Source organism: Microtus pennsylvanicus, chromosome 12 (assembly GCF_037038515.1).
Source record: "Microtus pennsylvanicus isolate mMicPen1 chromosome 12, mMicPen1.hap1, whole genome shotgun sequence".
NCBI classification, from domain to species: domain Eukaryota; kingdom Metazoa; phylum Chordata; class Mammalia; order Rodentia; family Cricetidae; genus Microtus; species Microtus pennsylvanicus.
In genome coordinates this window covers 59,733,921-59,757,773 of record NC_134590.1, presented here as the reverse complement: position 1 = coordinate 59,757,773, position 23,853 = coordinate 59,733,921, and the positions used below count along the sequence as shown (strand labels likewise).

At 49.3% G+C, this 23,853-nt stretch overlaps 2 protein-coding genes across 7 annotated transcripts in view; one reads left to right on the top strand and one right to left on the bottom strand.

Annotated features, from left to right (window-relative positions):
- The window catches only part of Evc (EvC ciliary complex subunit 1), a 37,694-nt gene extending 23,369 nt beyond the window's left edge, over nt 1–14,325 (bottom strand). For 5 of the 6 annotated variants that reach the window (XR_012907295.1, XM_075943715.1, XM_075943717.1 and 2 more), the window contains exons 1-5: nt 14,055–14,325; nt 10,621–10,746; nt 4,412–4,495; nt 2,403–2,650; nt 830–914 (exon numbers count right to left, since the gene is read on the bottom strand). Coding sequence is in view for 5 of the 6 variants with exons in the window: in XM_075943715.1 (XP_075799830.1) it covers nt 830–914; nt 2,403–2,650; nt 4,412–4,495; nt 10,621–10,746; nt 14,055–14,213 (702 nt within the window). In the remaining variant the exon portion in view is untranslated. The remainder of the gene's footprint in view (nt 1–829; nt 915–2,402; nt 2,651–4,411; nt 4,496–10,620; nt 10,747–14,054) is intronic. The other variant, XM_075943719.1, reaches the window with a different exon arrangement.
- A 1,852-nt stretch (nt 14,326–16,177) lies between these two features.
- Nucleotides 16,178–23,853, top strand: part of Evc2 (EvC ciliary complex subunit 2) — an 84,404-nt gene continuing 76,728 nt past the window's right edge. Inside the window, exon 1 of the mRNA XM_075943714.1 lies at nt 16,178–16,412. Coding sequence (XP_075799829.1) covers nt 16,233–16,412 — 180 coding nt within the window. The 5' untranslated portion in view covers nt 16,178–16,232. The remainder of the gene's footprint in view (nt 16,413–23,853) is intronic.

Genomic DNA, 23,853 nt, shown 5'->3' with positions numbered 1-23,853 from the left:
TCCTTTCTTTCTTCCTCCCTTCTCCCCAGCTTCCTACCTTCCTCTCTTTCTTCTCTCTCCACCGATCCTTCCATCCTAATACTATTTACTCAGGGCCTACACTGTGCAGTGCCCTTCCTGACCCCCATTTCCATGTGGACTTGCTCCCTCTTAAGAGAGTTAGAGACACCTCCAAAGAATTGGGAGGTGCAGAGTCTTCCCAGACTCCTGTTTCTACAGGAGGAGACACTCCATAAGCCAAGAAAGGCTTTCCTAGAATTGGGGATCCCCAGGGAATCCTAGAGGGTACCATCCCCATGGTGTCTAGCCACTCTACTGCAGGAGACTTTTAGCCAGGTATCATGATGAACCCCACTGTGGTGAACATTCATACCTGTAGATGGTCTCCCAGGGAAGGGCCACTGGTCCTCTGGGCATCACATGCTTGGTTTTCTAAGAAGCAGCCATACAGTTTTCTACTCCCTCAGCAATATATGCAGTATCTGGCCCCCTTACAGCCTCAGCTTTTGTTGCTGTTAATGGTAGCTACCAACTTAGTGTCTTTCCCTCACACAGTGTTCTCCCTACCCTGTGTACTCGGCAGGTGCAGCATGAGCTCATCTCTGCCATTCCTGCCCCAGATAAGTGATAAGTGGAAGGCCATGTCTTGTCAGCAGCAATGGATGCTTCACCACACCCAGGGTCCAGACCTCACCTCACCACTCCCCTGTTTCCATATCTGCTTTCACCCATATCTGTACCCTTCACACATCTGGGCTCTGGGCACACAGGGAGTCTCATATCCTCATCTGGTCCCCAGGTCAGGGAGAGAAAGCAAATGACCACCTACCACGTGCTTCTCCCGTCTCAGCGCTGTGTCTACCTGAAGCAGGTCTTTCAGAAGAAGGCTGCGAACACATAGGTCAATATCCACACTGAACCATGGGAGAGAAGCAGATGGGTCCAAGGGTAAGAAGCCAGGATGAGGAAAGAATATTGGTCTCTACTTGGTCTTCATGGTGGCCCTGTCCCCTAGTTCATGTTCCTCACATACACTCAGGATTAGAGAAGTCCAGACTATGGCTAGAAGCCTCTGCTGAGGGGACAGTGAGTGTCAAGACAGCTTCCAGACAAACGCATCCAGAGAGAGAGAAAGTCGGAGGAGGAGGCTCAGTATGGCCCCTCTAAAACCTGTCCCTTTTGTCACCACAAATCACCTTTCCTTAGCACGGACATCCTCAGGCCGGCATGACCGGCAAGGAAGTGGCTCTGAGAGCAGAGGGCTGAGCTATTACTCATAGACACAGGCTGCCTTGGGGACCCTTTTCTTCCTCACAAACAAATGCATTTGGATAAAAACACTTATTCACATTCCTCTGAACTCTGTAAGTGCAAATGCAAGAATGTGGTCCAAGCTAGTCTCCCTCAGCCCAGGGACATCTCCCATGGCAAGAGGTTCCAAGTCCCCCATTCTTGAGCCAAGGCTGTCCTCTGTTGTGGTGGGTTGAATGAGAATGACCTTCATAGGATCCTGTTTGAATACTTGGTCCCCAGCTGGTGGAACTGTTTGGGAAGGATTGGAAGGTGTGGCCTTGTTGGAGGAGGAGTGTCACCAGGAGCACACGTCCATACCATTCCTAGTTACTCTGCCTTTGCCTCCTACCTGCAGATAAGGATGCAAGGCTCCAGCTGTCACACCTGCCTGCCTGCTGTCATGCTCCCAACCATGGCAGTCATGGACTCTGACCCTCTGGAACTATAAGCTCCAGTGAACTCTTTCTTCTATAAGTTGCCTCGATCACACATCTTTTCATAACAACAGAGAAGTAACCAAGGCATCCAGGTATTCCTGGAACTTCAGGACACAGAGGCCTGAGGAAAGCTGCCAATCATAACCCTGTCAGCAGACTACAAAGTGAGTCTGGTGACATGGCACCTGAACCTCAGCGATAACCTGGCATATTACTCTTTCAGCATGATGAACTTGGCAAGTTACTCGGCCTCTCGGTGTCTTCTTACAAAGTAGGGGAAATATTGCCTGATGTTTATGGATCACCAAACCTGGTCCAGGCCCCTTTGCGACGCAACAGAGGCTTAGCAATGAGCACAGGGATCAGGCCCTCAATTTTCTGGGACAGTTTTTGCAGACGCTGCAGGCTTTGCCAGGGGTGTTTGCTGCACTACAGTTGCTGGGACATACCAGTGTTTAAACAGCACTCCCTGTCACCTCTCTCCAGGACTCAGGCTTAACTCTGTAACCCCAACTTTGACAAACACCATGTGACCAATGGTAAAAGCATCTAGGTCCCCAGCTCTGACACTGTGCCTCTGTGGGTCCATGGCTGAGTCATTTGACTTTTCCAGACCTGCTTTCTCCTCTGCACCATCCACTGCAGCTCCCTTGCCCTGCACTTGCTCCTTACCTCTCACAGGCCAGAACCTCAGGGAAGCTGCCCACCCGGAGGAAGGCACAGTGGAGGATCCTGTCGTCACTGTAGGCTGAGTGCATGCTGGAAGAGGAGCTGCCATCTTCCTTCCCAGCCTGGCTCAGGCTGCCCAGGCTGCTGGCTGGTGAGGCCTCTGCTGGCTGGTGGGGTAGGTGGGGCAGGATGGCTGCTGCCTGTGTCAGGTTTTCATGCAGTGACGGATGGGAGGATCCATCAGCCAGAGGCTGGAAACAGAGGAGACCTGACTGAGCTGACCTTTGGGGTGAGTGCACACAGACCAAGCTTCTGCCCTAGGACCATGGTCGAGTCCACACCTGAGGGACCGAAGCATGGTTCTTCTGTTTCTGCACTTGTCACCATGGAACCAACCCTCTGTACCAGGCTACTACTCCTGAGCCATTAGGATCTGTCCCTAAACATCCCTGTACTCAGTGCTCCCATCTGCCAAGCCCAAGATGATTTCCGGACAGCAGTCTACCCTCCCTTGTGTCTGCGGTGGCTGGCTCAGTCCAGAAGCCCCTTTGACTATGTATGCTAAGCATCTACCTGTCCTGATGATGGTCATGCTTGCCACAAGCCTCGATGGCTCCCACTGCCCACCGACAAGCCTGTGTCTCCTAACTAAGCCCAGTGTGACACTAGTCACAATCTGGTCCCTGGAACAATTGGAAGTACTCAGTTCTCTGTCTAGCCCTGTCGCATGCTGCTGAGCCTGCCCACACAGGCTGAGCTGGCCCCTGTTCCAGACCTCTGCAGGTCTTGCTTCTGGGCCCTTCTAGTCTGAGCTGCCCTGTTGGAATCTGCAGTTGCTGGGGCTTGTCTTCCTTGGGGTCTGCTGGTTTCCTGAGGTTCTTGACCATTTTTCTATGTCCAGTTGCTGCACTGTGGGGGCAGGGGCCAGGAACCTATAGATTTGCCCCCAGGCAGTGAGGATAGGGTGTGTGTGTGTGTGTGTGTGTGTGTGTGTGTGTGTAATTGGACCTCTTTATTTCTCTTCCCAGTGTGACCACCTTGAATACATCTCCTTTCTGTTTTTTACTACTGTTGTCTCTTTAACGGCTTCCTGGGGATGGTTAAGCTCCGTTGTCCAGGCTCTGACCCTAACAATTCCAGCATCACAGCCAGATGCTGCTCATCCCAAGGTTTCCACAGGGAGTAGAGCCTGGGAACACCCTCTGGTGCAGAAAGTCGCTGACTGAGCAAACCATGGTTCCGAGCCTTTCCACACAGTCTTGCCTGGAGTCCAAACAGCTGGCGAGGCAGAAGCACCCCTGCCCCTCATATAACAACACAGCAGGAAAGGCTGAGTTGGGAGTCAGAATGGCACCCTAGAGACTCAGAGCATATCTTCCCAAGGGTCAGGATGCCAGTCCTTTTCCAAACACTCTTGGCCAGGACACTGTCCACAGGACACCTCATAGGCTCAGCCCCTCCCTCTCTTAAGGCTGCTTTCTACATAGAGCCTCCAGCCGATGGTCTCTGGTCACAGACATGGGTGCAAGACCTGTTGCCACGTGTATAGGGTGGAGTTGGCCTCCTCCTGCAGGTGACCTTGAACAGCCCATTCACCTTCTGGAAATGCCACAAAGTGGAAATGCCAGCTGTGTGACAATCCTTCAGCCCGGTATAAGTGTGTCTAGGAAGTATAGCCTCTGGCATTAGCCCTGAGCCATATGGATGAGACAGAGCTGGGGCCTGAGGCACCCAGAGGGAGGATAGCATCCCACTGTGGGGGTAGCTGCCTTGCAGATCAAGCAGCTGTAATTCCGGACCTTTCTGTGGCCCCTGTATGCCCACATAGAATGGGTCAGATTTCATGATCTGATCCATTACACACCAAACTTGCAGACAGGATGGAAACCCACATCTGATCCCTGCCCTCCCATGATAGGATGGAAACCCACATCTGATCCCTGTCCTCCCATGGAGCCCGGCACATTATGTAGAGTAAACTTCACTGCTAAGATGGGACCAGGAATGCTCACCCGGAACTTCTGGTTGATGGGATAGACAACCCTGGCTTTCAGTGCAAACGCTGTGATGTTGCTGCTCAAGGGTGGGTCACACTCCTGCAAAAGAGACAGAGAGAGTGAGTGGCAAAGTTAGCTTTCTGCCATTTTAAGGACAGATGGTCACAAGTCTCCAAAACGTCACATTCCACCTGTAACAGTGGACACAGGCAAGAACCATGACAGGCCATTTGAATCTTTGCAAGAAGGATGGATGAGTAGGTGGGTGGGTTGGTCAATGGTGGATGCAAGAACGAACAGGATTGAGGAATGGATGGGTGCATGGACGGATGAAGAGAATGGTGGATCCACCAATGGGCAGACAGAGAATAGGTGAGTGGACAGATGGGTGGAGGGACAGATGGGTGGGTGGATGAAGAATGGAAATATGAATGTGTGTTTGTACATATGTATGAATGTATGATGAAGGGAGAAATGAATATATAGGTATGTGTTCTTTTACTGAGATAAATGCCATCACCAAAGCAACTTGGGGGGGAAAAGATCAATTTCTCCTCAAATATCACAGTGCATCAGGGCAAGAACCTGGAGGCAAGAACTGATGCAAAGGCCATGAAGGAACACTACTTACTGACTTGCTCATTCTGCTTTCTTATACTCCAGGACCACCTGCCAAGGATTATCACCACCCACAATGGGCTTGGCCCTCCCACATCAATTACCAATTAAAAATATGTCCCACAGGTTTGTCCACTGGCCAATCTGGCAGGGGCGTTTTCTCAACGGAGCTTCCTGCTTCCCAGATGACTCTAGTTTACTGTTAGGCTGACATAAAACTAGCCAGCATAGTATGTATAGGTAGGTAGATAATTGGAGCATGGATTTATGCATAGATATGTGGAGTATGGATGGATGAACAGATGGAATAATTTAACGAGTGGATGAATGAGCAGATTCATAGATGGGTAGATTCATGAAGAGATAAATGAATGGGTGGGTGGGTAGGTAATGGATGTCTATATAGATGGATGGATGGATGGATGGGTGGGTAGATGGACAGATGGATGGATGGGTGGATGGGCAAATAGATAGATACATATTGTGGGCTATTAGTTTAAGATGTGTTACATTCATTTATGCTGTGGGATATTTGTTTAATAATGCAAAGATGTGTTGCATTCTTTTATATTGCATTTGTTTAACTCTGTAAAGCTGTGTTACTTTGCCTGCTTAAAACACCTGATTGGTCTAATAAAGAGCTAAACAGCCAATAGCAAGGCAGGAGAGAGAAATAGGCAGGGCTAGCAGGCAGACAGAATAAACAGGATGAGAAATCTAGGCTCAAAAAGAGAAGAGCAAGGAGTGAGCAAAGGAGAAGAGAGGAGAGGACAATGCCATAGAAAAAGAAGTAAAGAAAGATATATATAACAAAGAAAGGTAAAAAGCCCAGAGGCAAAATGTAGTTAAAGAGAAACAAGATAATTTAAGTTAGAAAAGTGTGTTAGAAACAAGCCAAGCTAAGGCCGTCATTCATAAGTAAGAATAAGTCTCCATGTACTTATTTGGGAGCAGAATGGCAGGTTCGCAAAGAGTTAAAAAAATTACAGGTACATAGACAAATGTTTGGACAGACAGACACTATCATTTAATTTTGATTCTTGAGTTTTGAAGTAATTAGGCTTTTAATACCTTGAGATGGATTAACAAGCATCTCCTGAAGGATTATGAACCATCTTCAATGGGAGAAACAACCACATAAAGTAACTGACCTTGGAGGCATTAGTCCTCACACTCCACGGTGCAGCAGGGTTGCTGGAGCTGATAATATCTCATATATTTCAACTGGATGAGTTGGAACTTTCCTAACTCAGAGGCGACAGGATAGTACTCAAGTCACATGTTACATGGATATTATGACACTGCACTCCACTGATGCAGTTGATTATATGTGCCAATTCAAATGTAACAGTGTGGCACTCTGGGTATAAACACACAGGCAATGTTCACACGGGGTTTTGGAATAGAACCTTAAACAAGAAAGGAATGGCTGGATCAGCCTCAGTCTGCCCATTCAATCAACAGAGAGAGGGTCTAATATTCAAAGATAACAGGCGTGAAGCTTCCAGCTGACTTCCTGGAGCTGAGAAGACACTAGGCCCTGGGCAGCTGTAACACTGATGTTCACCAGCCACAGAACCTAGTGGGCATTGCCTCCTGAGAAGCCACCTCTGACAGTGGGAGGGATCAAAACATCGCTCACCCTGTTCCCTGGCATTCTCTGCACCTCTTCTGAGAGCTTTACTAAGTTGTTCAGGCTGGCCTTGAACTTATGACCCACCTCAGCCTCCAAGCAGCTGGATTAGAGAGTACCAGATTTCATGGTCCTCTTCCCTTTAAAGCTTCATTTAACAGATGTGGAAGGAAAGGAGAGGAAAGGGATGAAATGGGAGGAAGGCATGGTTTCTCCACCCACCCAATAGGGGACAGTCACACACTGCAGAGATGTAAAAGCAATGGAAGTGACAGGCATGACTATGCAGGAGGCAGGCAGAGTTGGGGTGCCTATGGATGCAGGCATGATTGAAAAGTCTGGGTGGGACCCCTGGGAATAGTCCTGCTGTGAGAAGCTCTATCTGCGAGGATGCCCACGTGGCTACCTGTATCCTCCAGGACTGGAGGGGAGGCCTGGCCTGCTTGGCCTGCTTTGGCTGGGTGATGGAGGGCACGAGAGCCCTAGGCGTGTGGAAGCAAGGACAAGCATCTCCCGCCACCCGGACAGGATCTGGAGACCCCAGCTTTTCACAGTTGTCCTCACTGAACGCAAAAGCTCCAAATCTGATGGTTCCCCAGGAGATACCATGATCCAGGAAATGGTTGCTGTGCAAGGTTACAAGGTAGAACCTCAGCCCAAACCAGGCGGTTGTTCAGAAAACTGGTGGCGGTGTCACCGTGGAGAGAAAAGCTGTTTCCCCCATAGGCCCTAAGGTGTTCTTTTTATTATTTATTTATTTATTTATTTATTTATTTTTTGGTTTTTCGAGACAGGGTTTCTCTGTGGCTTTGGAGCCTGTCCTGGAACTAGCTCTGTAGACCAGGCTGGTCTCGAACTCACAGAGATCCGCCTGCCTCTGCCTCCCGAGTGCTGGGATTAAAGGCGTGCACCACCATCGCCCAGCTAAGGTGTTCTTTTTAGTCCTGCACAGTTGTCCTCATAGGCTACACCCCTCCTTTTCATTAGCTAGGGTGAAAACAGAAGATGCAAGCTGTGGAGCAGCAGCCCTCAGAAACCTTCCGGAAGTTTCTGTGTGTTTTAATCAACGGAGCTATTCATTAAACAGAGTTCATCTAAGTAGCAGCAGGACCTATCACAAGGCTGAGGTTCTCTGTGCACAGGGGAGGCGGCTGGACTCGCCAGGCAGAAACACAGCAGATATTTAACTCAGCTCTGGGCAATCATTAGCCTGGTAACTGGCACCTGCCAGGCACGGAGGGAGGCAGCAGGCTAAACTTCACTAGGCTGAAGAAAAATGAGGTAACCTCCCACTGCTGCACTGATGGAGTACCTTCTGAGCCGGGGATGCTGGCAGGACCCTGGGGACCCTGTGGGGGACTTCTGCGACTCTCACAGTGAGGCACCTGAGGCTCAGACAGGTTATGTTTCCTGCCCAGTAGCACACAGCAAATGTAGCAGAGCTGGGATTGGTCCACACTGGGATCCGAGGCTAGTGCTGTTTCAGTGGAATCCAAAGCTACCTTACATGTGAGTGAGGGTTTTTGTTTGTTGGTTTTTCTTCTTCTTCTTCTTCTTCTTCTTCTTCTTCTTCTTCTTCTTCTTCTTCTTCTTCTTCTTCTTCTTCTTCTTCTTCTTCTTTTTCTTTAGCAGTTTTATCGATACAGAATTCATGCCCTATATAAATCACACTTTTGTAATATGTAACCAACCCCCTTCAATGTTTCCCTAATACAGGAAGTATCACACAGGAGATTTCAGAAGGGCTGACTGCAGTAGAGAAGCGCTGTGCTCTCTATGATTGCCCACCCATCTGCCCCTTCCCTGGCAACCACTCAGCTACCTCCTGTCCACATAAATTACCCATGCATGGATCCTTCTTGGTTCTGTGCACGGCTGGCTTCCGTCACTCTGGGTAACAATGGCTAGGCTTCCAAGGCATATCAGTACTGCGCTCCTTTTCATGGCCAATGTCACTTAGAGGGGATAGGTCACAATTCTCTGCTTTTGTTTAGTTTGAGTCTCGGTTTCAATAGGTAGCCCAGGCAGGCTCAAATTCACAATCCTCCTGCCTCAGCACCAGTGCTGAGATTATAGATGCAGCCCGCTGTGCCTGGCCGACAAACAACATTCTGTCCATGTATTTCTTGGTTGATGGTCATTTGTGTTGTTTCCAGTCTGGCTGTCGTGGACCAAGCTGGACATCTGTGTACAAGCGTTTGTGTGGGCATCGCTTTCCTGTCTGTGAGTGGAATTTTAATGGTGTGTAGGGAGGGGGCAAGGCAGTCAAGAGAGATAAAGGAAGAGGGTAAGACAGAGAGATACTACACACCCACAGACTCTCACACACATTGTTCCAGGGACCCAAAGAGTCCCACAAGCAGATAAGGATGAAAAGCTCCCAACACAGACACAAATCTGTATGCAGAGACACAGAGAGACAGAAACTTCAGAGCAAAGTTTAGAGATGCCCAGCGCTGAGGAGGGAGTGCAGCTCCTGGGGCCCACAGGTCCTTCAGGATCCTGGAATCCCAGCAAGGCTCTCTCTTCACCTCCATGGCCTCCCTGAAGCTCTGAGGTCCAGGCTAGGCCCTCCCCCAGGAAAGAAGTATGGTCACTTGAATATTTGGGAGACAAGGCTTCAAGCAATGTGGGACAGCAAGCTGGTACCCTGCTTTGATTCCTAACCTTTGGGGAGGTTTGCTTCTAAGCAAACTACCACTCAACATGGCCCACAGAGGATCCCAAACAGGGAAAACCCGGGGGCCAAGGGCAGGTAGAGTAGGGGAGGGCAGCAGGGCTTGCTCTACAGGTACCAGACAGACCTAGGGACATATCTGAACTTGGCCGCTCTCCAGTTTTAGGACCCAGAAAGTGACCTGTCTTTGAGCCCCAGTTTTCTCATCAGACTATGAGAACAAAAAGGAAAACTGGGGAGAGATAGGAGGACACAAACCCAGCAGATTGATGACCCTGCCTGACTTAAAGTATGCAGTATTTCCTGGGGCACCAGGGAACGTCGAGTGACGTCCTTCTGTCCCTACTGAGGGAGCTCACCCTGGTCATGCTCCATGGGTCAACTGAAGCTGGATGAAGAAGACCCCGGAAGGGGAGAATCCATCTTCTAGGATTGGTGCCAGGTGCCCAGCTTTCCCTCTGCTGCCTGTTTACTTAGAATAATAAAAATCAGTTAGAGACTAGAACTGGGGCATGGCTGATAACAGCTGGATTCTGATAGCAATCAGTCCATCAGCCAAACTCAGGAGGTGCTGAGTGGCTAGCAGTGGTGTGCTCATGATGACTCCCCCACTGCTAGGAAAGGGAGCTGGCTGTGGCTGTGCAAAGAAATGGGCAAATATTTGTTTCGGGAATTTTGTCTGTGTTGTCGTCTGATGTCCAATGGAGAAGAGCATTGGTTTGAGAGGCGGGGTTCAGAGTCAGCAGGACAGAATGGATCATGGGGTTCTCTGGTGGGTTCGGGAGAAGGGAGAGGCCCTTGGAAGAGGAAGAGGCGGGGCGGAGAAGCCGCACAGTTTTCTGAACCTGGAAGTGGATGGCAGTGTGTGTCGCTGTCGCCTGTGGTTCTCTCAGGGTTTTATCCTTGACGTTTTTCCTGAGTTTTATTTTTTAATAAATGATAAAAGACGTCTCAATAAATGTTGGTATTGGGGTGCTGTGGTAATTGAAACACAAAGGGAACAGGGCACAGGCCACACTAAACTCTAGTTATCCCATGGTCATGCGAACCCTACCTGGGGTGGCCAGAGACGAGCACTAGAGAACTTTCTAGGGTGTCGGGACTTTAATGATGAGGGAGCATACCTTTATCAAAGCTCATTCAATCATGGACTTACAATCTGTGCCTTTTACTATTCGTCCATGACAATTCCTGGGGAAATAGATCAGCCAGTGTCTTGTAGCATGACACCTTGGTGCCAGGAAGACAGTCTCACACCCAGCATGTGTCCATGGAAGCACACAGACCCAGACTAACCTCAGGAGCATCCTCATCCCGAGAAGTCATCATTTCTCTCTGGCGTCTCCTGACCCGGGAGCCAGTGTCTGGCAGGCTGTGTGCAGTGGGCTCTGAACTCCTGAGCAGGCGCTGGGTGTCATCTTTCTGAAAACCCAAATGTGGTGGAGAGAAAGCAGATGCTGAAGTCGATCAGCCTTGCCTACCCCCCTAAACTTTAGCCTCTAGATCCCCACTTAGATGTCGCCTCTGTTCACCATGTGCCCTTTCTGCCCCCTCACCCACCAGGCATCAACTAGAGTCTAGTCAACCCTGGCCACTCTGGTCATCTTTCTAAGAAATCCTCTAAGGTGCACACATATATCAGGTGTCCCCAAGGGCAGTCTTGTCCCAGGAGTGGCCACACTGGGAGTAAAGCTTGCAGGGTTTCTCAGTTTCTGTTCTACATTTAGAAGGAACGGCGCCTGCGCGCACTCATTCCTCTCTGCTCTTGATTGTGATATGACTAGTTGCTTCAAGCTCCTGCCTCGACTCCCTCGCGGTGACGGACTGATGTGGAGTTGCAAGCTAAAATAAGCCCTCTTCTCCCTAAGCTGCTTGCTGTCAGGTTCATCTCATCATAGAAACAGGCATGGAATCAGAACAGAAACTGCGATCCCCAGGGGCCACCCCTTTGGGGAAGACATGCAGGTAATATTTCCCCTGCTGTTCTTAGTAAAGCCACTGGGTGATTTTTTTTTTTAAATAATGATCTTGGTTACCTTTAACAGAGGAATTATTTCTACTGTGGACAACAATCAGTAGAAGTGCGATTTGCAACCCCATCACTTAGCAGGTGTCATCACTGACATTCACGGGTTTCATAGCTATTCATGGACATGTAAGTAGCGAGGGCAGCCACATGCATATCCGGGTGGCTGTGAGAACCGCAAGGCCCACTTCACCTTTTCCACTCACTCTCCTTGTCAAGCAAACTTCTCTGTTGCAGCTGTGTGTCCAGCTTTCTGCTGTTGTGCTTCCTGTGCCTGAGGGGCAGTGGTCCTGAAGCCCTGTCTAGCATTCTGCAGTACCTTAGGGCTATGCTGTACCTGACAGAGAAGAACCTAGTGAGAGAGGACCTGCCCAGGCTGGAATTCTGGAGCTCCTTGCTGTGGGGTCCACAAAGAGAATTAACAATACATAGCCAACAATACGTTAAACAAACACAGGTCACTCTTGAAGGTGGACTGATAGAAAAAAGAGGCTAAAAGGACCCCAGGCAGTACCTTCCAGGCAAAGATTTAGTGTTTACCTGTTCAGAGCAGGCATGAGGCCACAGCCGAACTCCCAGAACCATGCCAAAAAAGCCAGGTATGGGGGTGTACACTCTCAACCCCAGTGCAGGGAGGAAGACACAGGTGGCCAGTCAGCCTAGCCTACTTGCTAGGTTCTAGGCCAGTTGGAGACTCTGAATAGTGCCTTAGGAACGACACCAAGGTCCTCTGGCCTTGACATAACACACACATGTGCACAGGCACCTGCATACATACATATGCCTGCACACACATGAACATGTACGCAGTCACACAAGGGCCAGCAGGATGATTTGGTGGGTAAAGGCAGTTGCCACCAAGGTTGATGACTGAGGACTGTCTTCTGAACCCACACGGTGGGATTTGGACAAACGGGTATCTATAGCCATGCTTTGGCATGTGTACATGCTCAAGAATACCCCCCTAAACACAAGCACGCAATATGGTGATCTGATTGTGTACTAAATTAGTCAGGGCTATCATTCAGCACCACTGGATACCCAGCCTTGCTCCAGACCCTGGAGGGAAGCCTCTTAGACAAAGCAGGAGAAGAATCATAAATAGGGGAGCAAGCCTCTGAGGCCCCAGCAGGAGGATGTACGAACACTGCAAAGGGTCTGATGCAGACACAAGCCTGGCAATGTCAGGATGTCAGGGTGGGTCTCTGGGGACAGAGAGGACAGACAATATAGCCCAAAAGTTCAGGATGCTCTTGTTTTTCTTTAATTTTCTGACTGTGCGAGGGAGGACTACCCAGTCAGACGAGACTCACTAAAAATCTCGGGGGAAAAAAAAACCCACCCTCCCAGCAGAGGCAGAAGCAGTTTCTGCTCCCACACTTGGCCAGGAGGCCAAGGGTCACAAGAGATCTGAGGACAAACTCTAACAAGAAGGGCAAAACCCAAAACAAACAAAAGGAATGATTGGGGGTGGGATGAGGAGTCACAAGACAGACAAGGGATGAGTACAGCGTCCTCCGAGAGTGGAGAGGCAGTCCACTCACCAATGGGGAGTTTAGGACATGACCAGAGGACTCGGGGAGCAGAAAAGACCTCAGGAAATGTGTTATATATGCATGTGTATGTGTATGTGTATGTATGAATCGTGTGCACACCCCCCCCCCCCAACACACACAATATCCATCCAACAGTTCAGGGCTGCTCACAATCATAGCTGACTAGCACAAAGGGTTATCCAAAAAGAGACTTGACAACAGAGAGAAAGAAGATAAGGAGAGGCCAAAATCAATCCAGACATGTGTGAGTTCTTGAGAGAAGTGAGGGACTGAGAAAAATAATCTTCAACCAAACATGTTACTACATGGAGCCAAATGCTCAGCACGACAGAGATCTGGAAGAAGTCAAAGCTGCCAGAACCCAGAGTGTCCAATGGGTCTCATCACAACTGATCAGGTTCCTCCATGCCAAGACTCTCCCCAGATATCCTGTGTTACTGAAATAGTTGTTCAGGCACGGCGTACCTTAGCCATTCCTGGACATTAGACCATACACTTGCTGTACCGCCAGGCTGTTTAATCCTCTCCCGCGCCCCACACTCTCCTCATTTGCAAAATGAGGCCAGACACGGAGTTGATTCAAAGTTGGAGAGTTTAAAGCCTAGGTCAGAGGGCCCAGCTCTGCCTGGAACAGACAGCTCTCAAGAAATGTTAACCTGTTTCTACACCACTACAGCACCCATCCGGTTGTGTTATGACCAAATGCTGACTGGAAATGTGTCTTTCCTGCTCGTCCATGTGGCATTCAAAACCCTGGGTCTGTGTGACCCCCCGGCAGAAAGAAGGTCCTCTGTCACCTTAGAGGGGAAATCCTGCAGCTCCACCTCAAGGAAGCAGGAGTGGGCATCCCAGGGCAAACGCTAGCCCTCCTCTCCCCTACACCAAGCTGGGTGCATCTGCTGCGATACTGTCCAAACTTCTAACTACATCTGAAAGCACTGAGGCCCAGAAGGGCTTGGGGGCGACAGTCTTTCTGAGGCCCCCAGGCCAGGGCTCTAGGCCACTCAGTCCATGTCCTTCCTCAGAAAGCCCTAACCCTCATAATCTGCGCACAACAGCACTCACAGGATGCCGAGATGGGATCCAGAGAATGCAGCCCAGGACCCTAACAGAGGAGGTCAGCGCTCGATCCTCCTGCTGGGACCCACCTGGAGTCGCGTGCGCAGGCGGCTGGCGCGGCAGCCTAGCCACAGGCCGAGGCCCAGGCCGAGTGCAGCTCCCAGCAGCACCGCGGGAACCAGCAACGTGGGTGCCGCCTGTAGCGCTTCCCGACCCAGCTGTAGCCGGGCATCGCTTGTGCAGGCCATGGGGGCTCAGGCAGGTGACCTGCCACATCCCGCCGCCCGCCAGCTCTGCCCCTCCGCGCTCTTCTCCGCTTTGTCCAAGTCGGGGGAGGAGCCTGGATCTGCGGCCCCAAACTTTCAGCCATTCCGGGCCATCCCAACCCTGCACTGAGCATGCGCAGCCGAGGCGCGCCTTCCAGCCCGAGTACCCAAAAACTGGAGTAAGAGAGCATCTCTCCTCCCACTTCTCTGAGCAGCAGCTCCTTTGCGGTCACTGAACAGCCAGGCTGCCGCGAGTCCTGGCCTGGCAACCCCATTAAGCCCAGCAGCACTTCCTAAGTTGCTGTTGACCTGTCGCATCCGACTCTCGCGCTGCTCCTGGAGCTGGTCGATCTTCTCTAAAGGGCACGCAGCAGCGCTATCTCTGCACTAATCGCTTGATTCCTTTTAATCCTGTAACTCCCAGAGAAAGAATCTTCTCCAGGAGCGAAAGTTACATTCGTGCCCTTCTAGAACCCAGACATCGCTTCATTTTGTCGTTTACACCTTTAATCCCAGAACTCGGGAGGCAGAGGCAGGTGGATCTTTGTGAGTTTGAGGCTAGCCTGGTTTACAGAGTGAGTTCCAGGATAGGCTCCAAAGCTACACAGAGAAACACTGTCTCGAAAAAGAAAGAAAAGAAGAAAGAAAGAAAAAAGAAAGAAAGAAAGAAGTGCTGCTGTGTTTTACCATCTAAAATCACTTAACACTGCCCCCAGAATGCCTGGCAGTTTTCAAGGGTATGGTACTTGGTATGAGAGGCACAGCTAGGACACTCTCAGACCTGCAAAACTCAGGATACACTCAGACCTGCAAACTCATGGCCTTGTCCAGGTCAGTTCAAGAATGGTGTATGCGTCTCACTGGAGGTGTAGAGAAGCTGGTGCAGGGGGCTTCCTAGCAGCTGTCCAGCAGTACAGCTCACAGAAGACTTAGTACCTGTGACAGGAAAAGGGAGGTCACCAGAGCCCAGAAGACAGACTACCCTCCCAGCTCTTCCCTCTTTGAATACATTGGCCAAGTGATGGCTTCACTGTTGAAGGGGAGGCTGGGTAGGTCGAGGGAGATTCCCAAGCCCCGATTAGAAAGCGGGTGCTCTGCTCAGGCTGGGTTGAGTTGGACTCCATTGGAGGTGAGGGCCACCTTTTCTTCTTTGCCCCTACCTCTGCTCCGCTGTTCCCTGTAGCAGCCAGCCATGATAAGCTAAATAGAAACAAAAGGAAGTTCTTTACTTCCAAATATTATCACAGGCCAGAGTAGGACTCAGCCATCTATAAGTTTAATGGAAGCCTGAGTCTCAGTAGTTTACCCGGAAGCAATACCTGGTTGCAGGAAGAACCACAAACTGAGATTACCCGATCACCACACAATAACAGATCATGCAAAGGAAATGCCTAATGTTCCAACCGTTGTAGACAGGATCACCTGCACACTCATGAGGACACCCCTAGACAAATCTGGGGCCCCGAACCTTAGAAACCCCTCACCCCACCTTTACTACTATAAAAGCCCAACTCTGACTGAACTGGGGGCTCTCCGATTATTCCAGTACATTGGACAAGCGGAGAGACCGAGTTTGTAAACTTGTATGAAATAAAGCCTCTTCTTTTACATAGGGGACTAGGTCTCCTTGTTGGTTTTGGGAGGACTTCGCGGAATTGGGCATAACCTCTGCGCTGTCCGTTAAGTAACCTTGGCTTTCTAACGCCTCTCAGGTTTCTAAACCCGCTGCGGAAGAGACTGAGAATTCAGTCAGTGTCTCTAGAGAGTCAGTTGGCGTTAGTGGGGACCCTTGTCACCCTCAGGGAAAGAGAATGGCGGGTGATTTGGGGTGGGGCGCTAAGGCGCTGCGCGGCTCCCTCCCACGCGGCTCCAAACTCCAGATGCCAGTGTTCCAGAAAACTTTCCAGGCGGCTCTCACTGAGCATGCTCCGTGGCGGGGCGGGCCTGGGGTCCGGAAGCTCCGGGACTCTGCGGGGCCTGTGTGGGGTCTGCAGCCACCAGATGGGGGCGACGGGTCCCACGGTCGCCCGGGGACGAGTCACGTGGGTACTTGCTGGGGGTGTCCTGGCCGCAGCCCTGGTTCTGGGCGCAGGTCCCCGTGCTTTCCCTCCCGCCTTCCAGGCAGTGGGCCCGGAGTCGCCGTCCAGAACCGGCCCCGCAGGACCCCAACCAAGCGCGCAGGTAAGGGGGCCGGGCTTCTGGGTCTGTAAACACCCCCTGAAAGAGTCCCGCCCTGTTGATCATGAGGAGGGAGAGTCTGAATCTCTGCCTGGTGGTGCCTCTTGGGTGCGTTCTGTATGTACCATGGAATTGGAACTCCGGGACTGGTGGAGCCTCAGGCTTGGTAGCTATAGGCTTGTAGGGGATCGAATCCAGATCTGCATCCGAGGAGTTACATGTCTGAGGGCAAATTACTTCGTATGTCTTCCATTCTCAGGTCACTAGGAGCCAGGTCATAGGAAGTCGCCCTGCATTAGGTTCGTTCATGTATATAAGGGTAGCAGTGTGGTGAGGAAGCTGGGAAGATGGGCTGGGTTTTTATCTGCCTCAACTGCCCTGGGTGGAGTAACCACTGGCCCTGTTCGTGGTTCCAGAATGGGAAAAGCTCAGAATCCCCATTGCTCCATAAGCCCCTCTCCCCAAACTGGTCCAAAACCCTCCTGCTTTCTGCTTGGACCAACTTACACACTCTCCTCCCTGCCCTTTGCCACCCCCTTGACTCAGCCTGTCTCCTCTGGCTCTTGGCTGCCTTTCCCTTTAATTTACCCATCCGCCTTAATTTACATCCTACCTTCTGCTGGTCAGCTTTGCTTGTCAACCTGACACAACATAGAATGACCTGGGAAGGCTGTTTAAATGAGGGATTGCTTGGATTAGGTTGAACTGTGGATTTGGCCTATAGTAGGGATGGAGGGCTATGTTGATGTGGGAAGACCCACCCACTATGAACAGTGCCATCCCTGGGCAGGGACCTTAACCTCTGTAAGATTAGAGAAAGCAAGCTGACTACTTAGCCTGCATACATTTATTTTCTTCTGTCTTTAACTGTGGCTGTGATGAGACCAGTTGCTTCAAGCTCTTGGCTTTTAGGCAAGAATAGCTTCTAACTTAAAATCGTAAGCAGAAATAAACCCCTTTCTCCTGTAAGCTGCTTTTTGTCAGGGTGTCTATCACCGCAGCAGAAATGGAGCTAGAGCATCTCTCATCTACTCCCTGAAGATCCCTGCGGGATTGTCCACATCTGTGCTCACCACTTCCCCACATCCCTCCCCTCAACATGGCCCCGGGAGCAAATCCAGCTTCTGATGGAGGAGGGGAGAGGCCCGCAGCTCCCTCAACAAGCTTCTGTTTCCAGGAGGGCCCTGGCCAGAGGTGTGGCTTATTGGCACCAGCTCTAGCATCACCTGCCCACTCTCTACTTGTTGACCTGAGTATTCTCACAAGGCTACTCTTGCTGCAGAGACTTGGAGCTCTAAGAGCCATTTGGTTCCCTTTCTATCACTGACAGTCTTAGGTTGTCACTGTATAGTCCCTGGATTGGGCTTTAAGCCCAGTGACTGACATTTTCATCAAGTCCTTTTCCTTACTCCTCCTGGGGAGTGGAGGTGCAAGTGGCCCATTTTCAGAGGACAAACAAGACCTGTAAAAGCTGCTGTGACCCTGGCCTGTGCTCTCACTGTGACCCCCACATCCAGATCTCAAGTCCCAGGGTTTAGATTCTTTGTACATTTTTCCTCTGGGAAGCAGAATGTTCTGGTAGACACTTGACCCTCTCAGGGTCAGGTGTGGAGTCTGTAGGAGGGTGATTGTTTCAGATGGGGAACAATACCCTTTGGGAAGCCCCCAAGGCCACCCAGAGCCAGGACACTTCACTGTCAGAGGCCACTCTGTCTTTGTTGGAGCCTGGAATGAGCACCTGTATCTTGGTGGCCTTGGTGCTTCAAGCGATTAGGTTGCTTGAGTCCTGTCTATACAGACAGCATTTCTTCACCACTCTGGGCCGTTACAGACAGTCCTTCTGTGAGCTGGCTCCTAACTATTCCTGCCTTGGCCTCTTATCCCTATGAGGCCTGGGTCTAGTCACAGCCCCCGGAACCTCGGTTCTAAACAGAGTTGTGATGTCACTTTCTGAACATCCTACAGAGAACGCTTATGAGATGTTCCCTCTATGGTTATCAGAAGTTATCGCTGGTCCCTCTGTCTGCTTCCTCCCCTCAATATGTGCATCTAAGAGTCGTTTCTGTACAGGGGGTTGGAGAGATAAACTCCCAGTGGCCTGCTGATTAAGCAGGCACTTTGAGGGGGAGGTAGGTACTCTGAGAGCTGCTAGGGGAGGAGAGAGATTCAGATGGAGAGGCCACAGAGTACAAACATTTGGGAGGATAGGTAGAAAGGGCCCCATGAGAAGGATCCTGGTGGGTGTGGCCCCGGTCTTCTTTGACTTGATTGTCTTTGGTCCAATAGCAGCCAGGCATCCTTGGTCAGACCTTCACTTCCTGGTGTGTGGTACTTGGCTGCCTCCTGGGTGAATGTGAGCTAGGGGGCAGGTGTCCTCTTTCATCTCTTCTTGAGAGATGCTCACCAAGGTTAGGTTGCCAGTGGTTCTAAGAGTGGGCTCCAGGAACCCTGGGTTCCTGAACTTTTCCAGGGGTCCACAGAGTCAGGACTATTTTTTATGGTGTTACCAAAACTAAACGTGGGACATTGGAGGGGTGATTCACACAGAGGCAGATATGAAAATTCAGATGTATCTATTAATTCAGACACAGGTGACTACAAAAGCTAAAATTTTTTTCTTTTAATTTGGAAAAGCTAGCAATTATAAAAATCTCCTAGTTATGTGACTATAAGAATTCTTGTTCATATTTTAAAAATGGATACTTGACTATTCTGTTCTCTTTTTAAGACAGACTTTCTGTAGTGCAGGAGAAATAAAGTAAATACTGACAACTGGAAACCATTCAAACCTAAGTTCTTCAGTTCTTTCTGTGTACAGAATCTCAGAGCCAATGAGTTTGGGAGCCGCTATACCCCCTGTAACTCCATTCTAGTTTCCGAGAGTTTGGGGATGAACTAAGCTAAGTGTATGCTCAGAAGAAGGCCCACTCCTCATATTCATGGTTTTACTTAAATATGAAGCAATGGTTTAGGTTGACTGGCATGCTAAACTGAATGCACTGGGTGTGTCTTAGGGAGGAGGAAAGAAAGGAGAAGGGGAGAAGGAGTGGGAAGAGGGAGGTTAAGGCAGAGAAGGGAGAAGGGGAAGGAAGAGATGTGAATGAGCCTGGCCTTGTGAGAAAGGCATCATCTGTTGTAGTCTTTTCTGTGTCTTTATTGTTGTTACATTCTATCTTTGCTTTTGCAGTTACACTGTATCTTTGTTGTAGCTACTCTGTGTCTTTGTTGTTGTAGGCACACTGTATCTTTGTTGTTATAGTTACACTGTATCTTTTTTTTTTTAATTTCGAGACAGGGTTTCTCCATAGCTTTTTGTTCCTGTCCTGGAACTAGCTCTTGTAGACCAGGCTGGCCTCGAACTCACAGAGATCTGCCTGCCTCTGCCTCCTGAGTACTGGGATTAAAGGCGTATGCTACCACCACACAGCTTACAGTGTATCTTTGTTGTAGTTACTCTGTATCTTTGTTGTTATACTGTATCTTTGTTTATTATTTTTCTTCATTGTTACACTATATCTTTGTTGTTATTAGACTGTATCTTTGTTGATATACTGTATCTTTTGTCTTGTTATACTATCTTTGTTGTTGCCCTAAATCTTGATTGTCACACTGTATCTTTATTGCTGCCACACTGTATCTTTATTGTTGCTAAATTGTATTTTTGTTGTTTATTGTTGCTCTGCATTTTAGAATTACTATTGCTGTGGTAAAAACACCATGACCAAAAGCAACCCGAGGAAGAAAGCGTTTATTTGGCTTATGCTTCCGCATCTTAATTTGTCACTGAAAGAAGTCAGGACCGGAACCTAAGCAGGGCTAGAACCTAGAGGCAGGAGCTGGTGCAGAGGTAGTGGAGGGATACTGCTTACTGGCTTGCTCATCATGACTCGCTCAGTCTGCTTTCGTTATCCTCAGTTTATAGTGAATTCAAGTTCAGCTTGGGCTACCTGAGCCCTTGTCTCCAAAAAGAAATCTCTTTACTTTGCCCCTTCTCTCCTATACTGGTTAGTTTAGCTATCAACTTGTCACAACTTAGAGTCAGCTGACAAGGGAGTGAGTCTCGGTTGAGGAATTATCTACATCAGGGTTGGCCCTCGGGACATCTTAGGGGGATTGTTGTAGTTGCTAGTGTGTGAAAATTTGTGAATGTGAGTGTGAGCAGCACTGGTCTGTGGGATGGGCACTGAGTTGCGTAATAGTGAAGAGAGTAGATGCAGCAGCAGCAGCGGCAGCAGCAGCAGGAGGCCATGAGTGATCTCACTTTTCTGTGCTCCTGTCATGTGATGTAATGTGACTAGCCGCTTGGAGCCCTGCCTTGACTTTCCCCGAAGTGATGCACCGTAACCTAGCATTCACTGTAAGCCAGATCAACCCTTCCCTCTCTTATGCTCCCTGCCAGGGTTTTTATCACAGCAGCAGGAATGAAACTAGGAAACCACTCCTACTATTTTTTTTAAATATCCTGTCTATATAGTGTAGGTATCAAGGTAGTGTATTGTACATGCAGAGTACAAACTACATATAAATAGTATAATATAAACCATATCGTTTATAAAATGTGATTTATCTTATTGTCTCTTTTGCATTTTTCTTAAGTCCTGCGAGGAGGGCATATTTGATTATTTGTTTTTCAGAGCAGCTAACTTGTGGGCATCTGTTGTATGGCTTTGATACATCCTGTCTGGATCCTGCTCTGGGAATCACCAAGACTCGGTAGCGCTGTTTCTAGCACTGCACTCAGTGCAACTTTCTCTGGTTGCAAGGTGGTGATATTTAGTTTGCTCAAGAATTTTGCAGAAATGATGATGGTGATGGCACAACAGCCACAGTGACGGGGCAGTCCACTCCCTGGGTCACTGAATGCACAGGACTGTGTTAACTGCTCTCTGTACATTGCCCAGTTTAGTTCTTCAAAGTATGACATGGACAGTGTGATTTGCCCTCTCTCTAGATGAGGAAAATGAAGTCATGGTGATTGCAAGGAGCATGCACAATAGACCTGGTACTCCAAACTTTTGCTCACGTATGGTCTTAGTCCCATAGGGAAGTGCTTTGTGGACCTGATCATAAAGGCTCAGGACTAAATGGGCATTTGCCCTTTGCTGTTGGTCAGCTACCTGGGTGCATTGGCTACTAGGTTCACATGGCTGTTGAAAGGGCCCCTGTGGCTGGAGGTGGCTGGGACAGCTTTATTGAGTGCAACCATTCTGTGTAAAGATCCTTTGACAAAAAGTGGGAGATAAGAAGAAAGTGTGAGGTTGATGTGGGAGCCATGTTTTCAAATCTACCATTTATTAAGGATGCCCAGGAGGTTCTTGGAGCTGTCCCTGATGCCTGGGTCATAAGTCATGAAATTAAGACACACCAAGACCTGTCTCCATTCTGGAGAGACATGAGTTTTCTCAGCTGGAGAAAGTGCATAGTAGTGGTTGTAGCTGTTTGGTGTGGCTGTTGTTGCTGTGGATACACACAAAACAGGCAGTTTGAATGGGGGTTGATGTAGCAGGCACTGCCCACGGGTATCAGGAAAGAGTTTTGAGGGGCTGCTAGGTGGGCAGAGGGCAGAGACCCACATGGAATGCAGAGGGGAGAGGAGCTTCCTGGTGAGGCCTTGCTGTTCCGAATAAGTGGGCAGCATGGATGGATTTGGTTTCAGGTTGTCCCCAAGTATTATATCCTGGTGTAGAAATGGGTTTATAATGTTACTGTAGTTAACAGAACAAAAGAAAGTTCTAAGTCAAGGTGGTTTTCAAATGCATTACTGGGAACCTGTGACTGGCAGGTTATAGCACAGAGGGAGACCCACATGCTGTCTGAGGACATTCTTAGTGTTGGGTTGGTGAAAGCTAGATATTTGCTAGGTTAATACATTCCAGAAGGTTTTTTATCAGCTGGACAGTGGTGGTGCATGCCTTTAATCCCAGCACTCGGGAGGCAGAGGCAGGCGGATCTTTGAGTTTGAGGCCAGCCTGGTCTACAAGAGCTAGTTCCAGGACAGGCTCCAAAGCTACAGAGAAACCCTATCTCCAAAAAACAAAACAAAAACAAAAACAAACAAACAAACAAAAAACATAAGGTTTTATCTGTAGTCAGAGGATGCTAGGTCAGATAGAGGTGGGAGGATGAATGGCTACTAAGGGGGCTGGTGATGGTCCCAGATCATTTGTATGGACCTGCACTATTCCAGCTCTCCACAATCAGAGACCTGCAGGTGGATCAGTCAGCTTTGTAGAACCCTTGGGCAGAGGCTGGCCTTTTCCCCTGGGAACTTGAGTGTCATGTGGCACTGGAGAATGAATAATTCGTGGGTGGGGAAGTCTGTCCTGATCAAGTCCTAGACAGAAAGGAAGAAGGTAATGTGAACTGGAGGAAAGGCCCTCCATATTCTAAAGTGGTGAAGAGTTATATCCCAAATTTTGATTGTGCCTACTTGAGTCATCGCCAAGAAATCTCCATCCCAGCATTCCCTGCACCTCATCTTTGAGCTCATGACAGCCCAGTCAATACCTGTCACCCAGTAAAATCCACACTGAAGCTATCAGGGATTCATTGCAGCATCTTGTACTGGCTCCTTCTTGATAAGTCACCAGGACCCAGGCATTTTGTTACAGTAGCATATAAGGACTCAGAAACTCACCTTCTGGCAGCTACCAGAACAAGACCCTGCCTTGGGTGTGCCCAGCTCTGGTACATGTCCTCCTGCTCCAGTGCATAGCCACCAATAAGCAGAGAGTGTGGTACAAGTCAGGCTCACTAGCAGGCACAAAGTCTATAAAGTCTACCCTGGTCTAGGAGCCCAATGTGGATAGAAGAGAGGGTCAGTGTGAGGTCTGCCTGGGTCATCACTTGGTATGTGTGGTACAGGACCTGGCACACTGAGGGGATCCATTCAGTATTGCTATACGTCATCACCACCACCACCATCATCATCACCACTGCCATCACTAGCACCACCATCACCACCACCAGCACAACCAGCAGCAGCACCATTACCACATGGTGGGAAGAGCTGGAACCTTCTAGGGCCCAGTGGAGTACATGGGTTCAACTGGACTCAGCTGGGACCAGATTTCTCTGCTTATTTCTCCTAAGCAAGCTTCCAGGACGTTTTGAGATGGCCTGTTTTTAGAGAGGGATTTGAGGCTTGCAGAGACTGAACGACTTGTCCAAGGATACACAGTGAATAAATGGTTATACAGCTCCCAGACTCCATAGCCTGGAGTTTATCTTCCAGTCGGAGAACTGGCTGGATCTGGCGCAGACCAGGAATGAGCTGTGATTTACCTTGTGATGTCTCCTTTCTCAGAGGCTTGGATTTATGATCCTTTAACACTCTTTAAATGAAATATTCAAGTTCCTGAAAACTGGGGTCAGCAGAAATGATCCCCATGGTATCCTTTAGAGAGCTTTCATCTTACGTTCGCATCAGACACTTGGAACATGA